This window comes from Priapulus caudatus, unplaced genomic scaffold (assembly GCF_000485595.1).
Source record: "Priapulus caudatus unplaced genomic scaffold, Priapulus_caudatus-5.0.1 Scaffold1546, whole genome shotgun sequence".
NCBI classification, from domain to species: Eukaryota; Metazoa; Priapulida; class Priapulimorpha; order Priapulimorphida; family Priapulidae; genus Priapulus; species Priapulus caudatus.
In genome coordinates this window covers 58672-69366 of record NW_014578607.1, presented here as the reverse complement: position 1 = coordinate 69366, position 10695 = coordinate 58672, and the positions used below count along the sequence as shown (strand labels likewise).

General features: G+C 46.2%; 1 protein-coding gene across 1 annotated transcript; it reads right to left on the bottom strand.

Annotated features, from left to right (window-relative positions):
• Positions 1–1743: 1743 nt before the first annotated feature.
• On the bottom strand, positions 1744–6920 carry LOC106816960 (hypoxia-inducible factor 1-alpha inhibitor-like). Its single transcript, XM_014821606.1, has 8 exons — positions 6632–6920; positions 5880–6005; positions 5350–5462; positions 4877–5025; positions 4214–4466; positions 3887–3950; positions 3638–3707; positions 1744–3324 (listed from the first exon to the last, which is right to left on the bottom strand). Exons 1-8 carry the CDS (start codon positions 6755–6757, stop codon positions 3239–3241), a joined length of 987 nt encoding a protein of 328 aa, XP_014677092.1. The 5' UTR covers positions 6758–6920; the 3' UTR covers positions 1744–3238.
• Between the last annotated feature and the right edge of the window lie 3775 nt (positions 6921–10695).

Sequence of the window (10695 nt, the reverse complement as noted above, 5' to 3'; positions counted from 1 at the left end):
GTGTGCGTGCGCTTGCGTGTGCGTGCGTGCGCATGTGCGCATATGCGTGCGCGCGTGCGTGCGCGTGTGCACGCGTGTGCGCGCGTGCGGCACATGAGGTGTGTCATCGATGAGCAACTTTGCCGGCAGCAGCACCACCTGGTGGGAAGGTCGGGTTTTTCGTGTAAATTTTGTGTATTCGTGACGACAACCTCCCGTCGATCTCATTGTGACGCGGTGTCGCCACGCCACCTGCTGGCGGTCGACGGCGATTCTGACCCGAATTTATTTATTGCGAGTTTATAATAGCGAGAGGAACGCTGTTGTAAAAACAGAAAAAAATGAGAAAAAAACGCGTTCGGCACTACAGTGGTCGTCATCATTGTCGTCTTTGCTTACAAATCGTCGTGTAAATACCTGCGTGAAATACCTGCGGCCGGCCGGTCGCCGCTAATTTATTTTTTTGCTCCGTTCGCTTGTTTTGTTCGCGCGCCTCGTGTATAATACGCGCCCCGGACGCCTAATAATATATATATATATGATTGTCATTATTATTATAATTATTATTATAATTATCAGGAGTGAATAAGAACACATTTTGTTTTATTCGCTCCTGATATTATTATTATTAATATTATTATTATATAATTAGAGTATTTGTATATAACGCTGCACACACGTGCAGCTAGACGTGTAGCTTGTAATCGATCAGGTTGTATGCGTGCGTGCGTGCGTGCGAGCGAGCGTGCGTGTGTGCGTGTGTGCGTGCGGTCAGCGATCACAAAAATACTCGGCCACGTCGAGATTTCGCGACGTGGCGGCGCGTCACGCTCGATTGTCGCATCGTGACGTGTCGTAAACTACATGTTCCGTGTCGTCACACGCTGTAACATGTCGGCTGGCCATCGTCGTCCGATCGACAAAGACGAAACCTTTGGGATGAAATTTTACGATCTTTATGAGATGTGGGGGGGAGGGAGAATGCCTTGTGTGTCGCGATCACTCTACCATGCTAATCCGCTGAGCTACCGATGTGTGTATCTAGTCATTCAGCCGGCGGGTGATTGTGTACGCGTCCGTGCGCGAGCGTCGTTGCCGTGGGGGCGCTAGCGCAGTCGGTCGTACGTCACAGGGGCGACCCGCCACGAGACACGTCGATAGAAGTCAATGTAGCGGAAAGTAGAAGTCACGTGTGTCCGAGAAACTCTCGCATTAGCTTCGCCATGTAGACGCAATCACCACACAGGGGGCGCCACGCGAGGCAAAATACAGAGGGCGCTGTGATCGGGGGACCTCTGCCGCGTATTTACTCCGGTCGTGTTGCTGCGTGCCTCTCTCTCTCTCTTTAATTCGAACGACACGCAGACGACAGATGCGTTGCCGTGGTTACCCCGCTCCCAGCATCCTCCCGGCCGGGAGCGATCGCACAGCTTCACGCGTTGTGATGTCACCGATTGCGTTGTGATGTCATCGGCAGCTTCTGCTTCGGGCGGCAGAGATTTTTTCCGTGCGATGCACAAATCTTTTTGGCCATGTCACGGCGTGCAAACAGGAAATAAATTATTTATTGTGCTTCAAACCATGATGTCCAACGGGTGTTCTTTCTAGATTTACCCATGCATGCACGCACTCACACATCTATGTTGATTTATGTTACGTTATATATCTTGTATCAAAAACATGTGACATGTAAAATTCGTTACATTTTTTCCCACGTGAATTAGTTCCTGAGTCAGAGTAAAATATGCAGCAGTAACAGTATCATGTAATACATCCCCAACTTTACTCGTCAACCATCTTTTTGGACGTGCGTAATTAAACCACTTCAATCGATTAAACGTATATCAATGAATCGCAGTTATAAATGAGCGTCTTACGCAAAACTTACGCATCAACACCAATGGTGTCGTCTCTACAACAACAACAACAACAATAACAACGATGATACCTCATCTCCAACATCAACCTGATCAATAAATTATAAATGAAATTATTATAAGTGAAAGATGGCAGTGACTCGGTGGTTCGCATGTACGTGTCGCCTTTGCATTGCAATCGATACAAAAATAATGCATCCCTCGGCTATAGACAGACTTTTCATTCCGACAGTTACAATCTAGAATCGCTACCAATTTGTACGTGTACAATCGGACTGAGACGAAAGAGAAACAAACAACGACAGGATAAGATGTCCTACAAACAAACGACAGAATGTGGATAGACTTACGTGAACACACGGACGCACACGCGCACACAGTTTCACAGCACGCACGCACGCACGCACGTGTAGACATGTAACCCAGCTCTATTCTTGCATAGAGCCACCGTACCTCACATGCAATGACACAGAGACAGAACAACATCGCATCAATTAATTAACGGATGTATCGTCACTCGTCTTGTTATTCGTAAATCAGTGCACGTCATTCTTCGTTCGACACTGCAAACCTTCACATGACCTTGGAAGCAGCATTAGAGGTGAGCAGATGCCCCCTAGTGGCACATAGTGGAAGCACTCTGTGTGTGGACATCAGCTTCTGCTAGGCAAATTCTGCAACTCTACAACTATTTCTGCTAGGCAGTTACTTACGTTACCCTGAACGTGACGTAAAAGACAAGAACATTTACACTCCAGTGTATTTACATAGCGAGGTAATTAGCTACGGCGTCCTTCAACGACCTCCGACGAAGCTCACGCTAACATGTTGAAGATATTTTGTTTGAAACCCCTCACTGAATGTCTGCAGTGTCTCGCTACACTCACTATCAACCAAAAAAATATCTGTTTATAATAAAAAAACAACCTAATATATAATAATGCAAACAGCACCCTAAACAGTGAAATGGTAATCAAAAGCGTGGGTGAAGAAATCTGTCGCATTTTGCAATTACTACCAAACGAAAAATCACTCGTGATAATAAGTATATATAATTTAATAGTCTGACGCGAACTAAAAAAATCTCCTTTTCTCGCGAGAATAAAACCAATTAATCCCTGATCATCTATATTTAACTGAGTCTAGACACTGCTTCGTGACCTGTGAAGAGAAAACTGCGCTTTTGACCCAAACCGGGCTAAACGTGTCTTTGTGAATCCAACTGCTTTCCTAAAATCAAGGTAAATTACCTAAGAAACATCCGAGCATTCTGCGGAAACTCGGCGCGCACTGCGGCGAGAGATGACGAATGCTCGCACTTAAAATCTCGTACAATCAACTACACGATACGTGTAATCACGTGACCACATCACGTGACCACATCAGAGGTCGTAGCGACCCTTGACAATGTCGCACAGCAGTGGCGCCATCTGGTCCGGGTCGTGCAAAGCTTCCAGCAGCATCTTCTCTGCAGCAGAAAAAAAACAGCGTTTCGTTAATCGTCTGATCCGGAAACATGATTAGTGGTTTTCTCGACTCGCGCTTAGCGAGTAAAACGTCGTAAAGCGGAAACTTTGGCGCAGGTTTTACGAGACGATAGGATATTTCCTCCTAGTGTACAAGTTACTGTTTCGTTCACATCCCATAATGACTCGCTCACACACACCAATAATAATAATAATTATAATGAGAACTATGATAATAACAATAGTATTAACACTGATAACAATAATAATAAGAACAACAACAACAACAACAACAACAACAACAACAACAATTACCTATGTTGCGCATGATCGCCACCTTCTGTTGGATGCTGAGCGGATACTCAATCTTGTCCACTGTTCCTCCCTACAAAACACAACCAACAACAACAACAACAACAACAACAACAACATCCCCGATTACCAAACACTGCCGGTCACAAGTCGTGGGATATCCATCTAGAGACACTTACTGTGCACGCGTTGGTGTATGCCGCGTAGCTTCCCCGATCACCGCTAAATCGCCGCGCGCGTGCGACAGCTTACCTTGTACCAGAAGTTCACAGATACGGTCACTTCACTGTCCACCAGGGATTCCACGTGGTGCCACCTGTGGGACGAAATCTCAATTAAGTTAGGAGTCGGTTACTGCCGTCAGCGACGCGCGAAGAGGCGCAAACACAAGAACGTGCCCTTAGACGGTTTTTAAATCAGAAATCAAATCATCACATGCATAAATCTGAACGATCGCCGTCGAAAACCAAGCGCGGCGTCACATGAAAAGAAACTAATAAACCCGAACCTCGGTCGACAGCTTCCACCCCTCCATTGCCACGGCGACGCATCCCCTCCCCCCCGGTGATGCAGACTCACCAGTACATCGGTATGTAGAGCACGTCGCCCGGCCCCAGCACGACCTTGTGACCTCTGACCTCGCGGAAGCGCGGGAATCGCGCGAGGTCAGGAGCGTCGAAGTCGACCTGGCTCTGGCGGTCGTGGGGGCTGTGTATGGGGTGCGAGTAGAGGCAGCCGAACTGCTCGGGTGGGAAGAGCAGAACCCGCTTGTATCCGCGAAGCTGAGCGAAGAAGTTCTGCTGCTCGTCGTAGTGCGCCGGCGTCACGTTACCTGCCGAGAGAGAGATGTAGATGGCGCCGCCGCAGGAAGAGATACAGACAGATGGCGCCGCCGCAGGAAGAGATACAGATAGATGGCGCCGCCGCAGGAAGAGATACAGATAGATGGTGCGTGCATCGACGAGCCGGCCATGCACACGCACGTGCATGCACATGCTAGTTAAGTTATGCAGCAGACAGGAGTGCATGAGTTTCACGTTGTGACGCAAGATGAAACTCGTAATTTTTAGATGACGGCAACACAAGCGATTCTGTCATACATATCGTATTGTATCTAATCGTATCGTGTAGTATCGAATTGTACGGTGTTCGCAAGCATGATCGCAAGCATGGGTACTTATTACGACAATATGCGGGGAGGTTACTAATTAGAAAAGGCTACAATAAAAACCAACTATTCACCTGGCATCCCTACTAGCAGTAAATTGGAAGTGAGTGGTCCCCATTTGAACTTCCTCTGTTGTTCGTTTACATAGTCCCAGTTGAAGCCTAGATAGTCTAGCACCAACTGCTTCCCCACAGTGTCATTCAGAGCTTGCTGTAGGTAGTACCTAACATTAGAAAACGAAGGGAGACGGTCTATGTCAATGCTACGTATCGTCACATCTATACGTGCATGTACTGTTTGTTGTCTTTGCAATGTTGAAATAAATTATCATTTGTTATCACACATTATTATAGATCTAGTTACAATTTCTAGCTAGAAAATGAGCACTGGGCATACAATTTAGAAGAATTATCACCCCTCTATTCACTCATAATAAAGATCATGCTGGAACTGCATAAACTGTTGCACAGGTTTACCAACCGAAGATGAACTATACCGCAAGGCTATTCATAAAGAATATTACAGGTCCCAGGGTGTAGAGACATACCTATCTTTCCCAGGATTTCTCAGCTTGTCTAAGAACTCTGCGAAGGTCATACGAAGGACTTGCGTGGGTGGCGTGAACGATGGAAGATTTTTTATCTTCTTTTCGTCGTAATACTGCAACGTCGAAAAATGCGCTAAAATCGACCCGACCTTCTCTCGCGGCACGGCCGAAATGCGCACGAGAAATCAACGCCTGTTACGTACGACAATCTACACACATGCCAATATGTCGCGTGAAGACGATATATATTAAGTTTAACTATCGAAATTGCTTCTAGCACTGCCGTCCATCGTTCGCTCGTCAGTATGGCGCATAAATAAAGTTCGAGTTAAGGTCCGTGTGCTTTCGCACGTTCTATTCGTGCACCACAGAACACGAGCTACGAACTGTGGTGGCAGGTGCATTGTCAATACCAATATTACATGTCCCAAAGTGTAGCAATATAACTATCTTTTCCGGGATTTCTGAGCTTGTCGAGAAACTCTGCGAAGATCATACTAAAGACTTGTGTTAAAGGACATTGTCGATACCTTGAATTTGTGCGTCTTCGATCGGTAGACGGTGTGTTGGCCGCTTCCTAGGTGTTTAGCGAGGTACTCTAGATCCCATTTCAGCGCGGTGTCGGCGAGGTGCGTGTCTGTGATAACAACCGGTCTCTGAAACAGACGCAACCCGCTTGAATTCCGAAACCGTTTGGACGAATTTTGAGCGAGTCATTGTTGTTAAGGGCACTGGCAGCAGGATCACTTTAACTGCTCAACACTATTGCATTTATCAGTATGTCCATATTTATATAAATATAAGTGTGTGTATGTGTGCGTATGTTTGTGTAATATGTATATAATGGTGTACGTATGAGTGCCAAAATGATGTTAAAGTGTACCTTAATCACTATACCGGTACTTGTATAGACTCTGCTAAAGTTTTTTTTTTTCTGGTATCCATTTTTTCTTCTTGTTGTATAGCATTCTAATTGTACTGTATCCGTCAGAAATTTTCTACTCAACATTTTATCAGATTTTTTATCAACTTTTATCAGATTTTTTCTCCATGAAAAAAACTGTCGTCAGTACATGTATTTGTATCTGAATTCATGCAATAAAGTATTAATAATAATAATAATAATAAAAGTCTGCCCATATATGAACTTGAACTTTGTAGCACATTCAGTTCTGCTGATCTCAGTTTGAGTTTTGTAAAAATTTGTAAACACGGCACAGTCACAGTTTGCTGCACTTGAATGGGATAATTAAAATAATTTATTACATATTTACTCGGGTACCTCGTTTGCTATGAGCCGGTCTGTATCGGGGTGGTAGCAGTGTAATCGGGGGATAGGTTCGGTGTCGAATGTATACTTTCTGAACTTGTTTGGATCATATTTTCGATCTCCACTGCCGCTTGCCATCGTGTTTACGTGACGTACTCAGCGACATCAATGGGCGAAGAAGTGAAACGGACTCCCCCTAGCGGCTGTTGACGTGGCTGCAGCCATAGCGAAGTTTGTTTACTACTAGTCGAGCGTTTGTGCAAATCTACGAATATCTAAGTGTTTTGATTGCAATCGAGACCACAGTCAACAGAAATGAAGAGTTTATGGTTAATATGTCTATATATAATTTATTTGGGAGCGGAGATTTGCCATTGTGATGAGCACACACACACTGTAAGTTTGTCGTAACCAATAGCTTTTGATTCTGTTTACATAATACTTACTTATCTGCATAACACCTTTTCAGTTGATGTGTTGATCATATCATTGAGATCCTATGCTTACGTTATACTTGAATTATTTAGCATTGCCGTACGTTTAAAACTTTCAACTGTCAACGTAGCAACTACTAGCATAACTAAAATTAAATTCAACACTTCCTTGACCCGACCGGCAATGGCATTGCAAATACATTTATACAGTAACACTACTGTAACACTGGCGGTGTAACAACGACATACATTGATACAAGCATCATGTCACAATTACAACATCGATTTTTGTCGGTAATACTCTATCCTAGTTGACATCCTTATCCAGTCGAATTTTGAGTGTAAGTGTTGTCAATGGCAACGACGTAGCCAAGGAAGATGAGTTATTTGGTACGGATAGTTGTTGGATTGTCAGGGAGTGATCCCCTGATAGACGAAGCAGTAATAGCATCATCATCAACCTATTCATAACCCCTTAGTGGTTCACCCATAACCTCTCTGTGTGTCTTTCTTACATTCTTTCTCTTGTTCTTACTCTTTGTCGCTTCTCACTCTCACTCTTTCTCTCTTTTGCTCTCTATCTCTCTCTTTCTCTTTTTTGCCTCTATATCTCTTCCTCTCTCTCGTTCTTACTCTTTGTCGCTTCTCTCTATCTCTCTCTCTCTCTTTCTCCCTGTCTATCTTTGTTAATATTGCCCCCCCCCCCCTCTCTATCTGTTTCGCTCTGTCTCTCTCTCTCCCTCCCTCTCTATTTGTGTTAATGTTTTCTCCCCTTCTCTCTCTCTATAGTACACGGACAGTGAGGAGGTGGTGCTGTGGATGAATACCGTCGGACCGTACCACAACAGACAGGAGACGTACGCTTACTTCTCTCTGCCGTTCTGCGCCGGACAGAAGAAGGATATCAGTCACTACCACGAGACGCTAGGAGAGGCACTGCAGGGAGTGGAGCTCGAGTTCAGCGGTCTCGACGTAGACTTCAAAGGTCGCCGTCTCTCTCGATCTGATCGCGGGTTTATCGCGCGCGCGCGCGTGCGCGTTGAGGGGTTACATAGTGCAGCTGGTCGGTTAATTAGTTACTCGGGAGGGTAACGACGTTAATTTAAATTATTTATGTTAGTTTTAGGTGTCCCGCGGGAGTGACGGTGGTAGGCCGAGGGCTATGTATGTTGTACGGCACTATGTATGGCCGTGTGATGGATGTATTCAGATCTGCTATTCCCGTTTTAGCTCTGGCTATTGATGGATTGTTTGTGGCGGAGGCTTGTCAATGCAGATAAATAGATGTATAGTTAGATAGGTAGGTAGGTAGGCAGACAGACAGGCAGGTAGATATGCAGGCAGACAGTTAATTAGACTAAAAGTGTTTTGCTCACTGAATGCAAACATTCGTTTTGATCTGAGTCTCTTGGGAACAGTGAGTGTGAACAATTCTAACATTCCACTCGCGTCTGTGTTTGGCTCGTTGCCGATGGCAACGAATGCACCGTCGTGACAACTTGTAGTGACAGCTGGCATTGCGTGCTGGCTTGTTCCATCACGCGCACACGCATTTTATTTTGGTCTCTAACCCTTATTGCCATCATCCTATATTTTGATCAGTCATTACCAAATTTGATTTGAAAAATTAGATCGCGCACGGGTGAATCGTCATTTGAGACGTCGCGCCGCTTGTTCGTTAGAAGATTAAGTTTAATTTGATTAAGTGATTAGTTTGAGGGAGTGACTGGTGCGCGGTGCAGTTTTCCGAAAACTATCTGTTCTGTGTTGTTCTCGATAATTCTCGATCATTCTCGCATTTGCGTTTGCAGCTGACATTTCGAAGACGAAGTATTGCAGCGTGACTCTCACTGAGGACAAGCTGAATGCGTTCACGTACGCCGTGAGGAACCACTACTGGTACCAGATGTACATAGATGACCTGCCTGTGTGGGGTGAGTGTGCCGGCACGGTGTGTGCGTGCGTGCATGTGTGTGCGTGCGTGCGTTCGCGCGTGCGCGCGTTTGTGCATGCGTGCGAGTGTGCGCGCGTTCGTGCATGCGTGTGTGCGAGCGTTCGTGCGTGCGTGCGAGTGTGCGCGCGTTCGTGCATGCGTGTGTGCGAGCGTTCGTGCGTGCGTGCGTGCGAGTGCGTGCATGCGTGTGTGCGTGCGTTCGTGCAAGAGAGAGAGACGGAGCAAGTTCGTAATTGTACTCGGCTCAGATATCAGATCTCACGTTCACTCCGTAATTACGGAGTTATTAAGTAAATCAACGACTTCGAGCGAGTTTCATTCGCGCGCCGCTCCGCAAGAATGCGCGCGGTCGTGCCACTAACCCGATACCCCCAATAAAAAAATTTAACAAGTGAACGTATGATCGCGTTGTCGCAGGAATCGTCGGGGAGACGAGCGAGACGAGCGACGCGTACTACATCTGGACACACAAGAAGCTGGACATCGGCTACAGCGGGGACCAGATAGTGGACGTGAACCTGACCAGTGAGGCCAAGGTCAAGCTGGAGAAGGACACAACGATCGAGTTCACATACGAGGTACGATGGAGGAGGGGGAGGAGGAGGAGGAGGTGGGGGGGAGAGGGAGGAGGAGAGGAGGGGGACACGAGAGGGAGAAGGAGGAGGAGGAGGGGAAGGAGAGGGAGAAGGATGCCACGATCAAGTTCACATACGAGGGAGGAGGACGGGGAGGAAGGTGGAGGAGGGAAGGGGAGGTTGTTGAGGAAGGAGGATGAGTAGAGAAAGGACGAGGAAGAGAAGGGATGTAGAAGGAGGAGCGGAATTGAGATGGGAGGAGGAGGAGGGGAAAGAGCGGAGGAGATGAAGGCACGGTGGAAGTAAGAGGAAGCAGACTGGAAGTGGTTTCAGTCGGATTTCGAAAATACGCTATGTTGAAGTTTTTTATCGGAAGCAAGTGAACGCCGTCGACGGTGTCGTTGAACGTTACAAAAAGGTGATCACCTGGTAGGCGTCGAAGGCGAAATTCGAAGGATCGAGTTCGAAAGTAACGCACCGGTGCCCAATATTATTCACAGCACCAGAGGAGTGATTCCGTCACGCACTGTTCAAATTCCGCGTCCATAGATATCAAGTATTAAGCGAGGGGTAGAAATGAACTTTTTTGAAGCAAGGGAAGTCTCAACGGGAAAAGCTCGCCTGCCCTCAAAAAGAGGGAGTTGCCCTGATGGCAGCGAGAGAAATGACATGAGGAGTTCGGCAAGTCCCTGAAAGTTCAAAAACTAAAGCATAACAACAATAACATAACCGTCATGTGCTTTATTCTTGAAGATTTATGCGATGCAACGTCTGGCCACATTTTCCTTTGGATAATTTGCTGAAAAAAATACGGTAGATTTCGGGCGAGGCTGGGTGCTGCTGGGAACGTACTCAGTTAAGTATATCGCAGAACAGTTCTTCAAGCGGAGTCACACGGACTTCCTGCATAGTCAAATCAGGGAGTCGCGACAGTAAATCAGGAGTATTTGAGCTCCGACGCCGTTACATTTCGTCACCCTGGTAAATACGTGTACCGACCGTGTATAGCGTGTCTTTTTCGGTGGAGATAAAATTGACGGATGATGTTATACGTGGGTTAAGCTGGTAGGAATTACGCACTAATGGTATAACCGGTATGTCAAGTAGATGCAA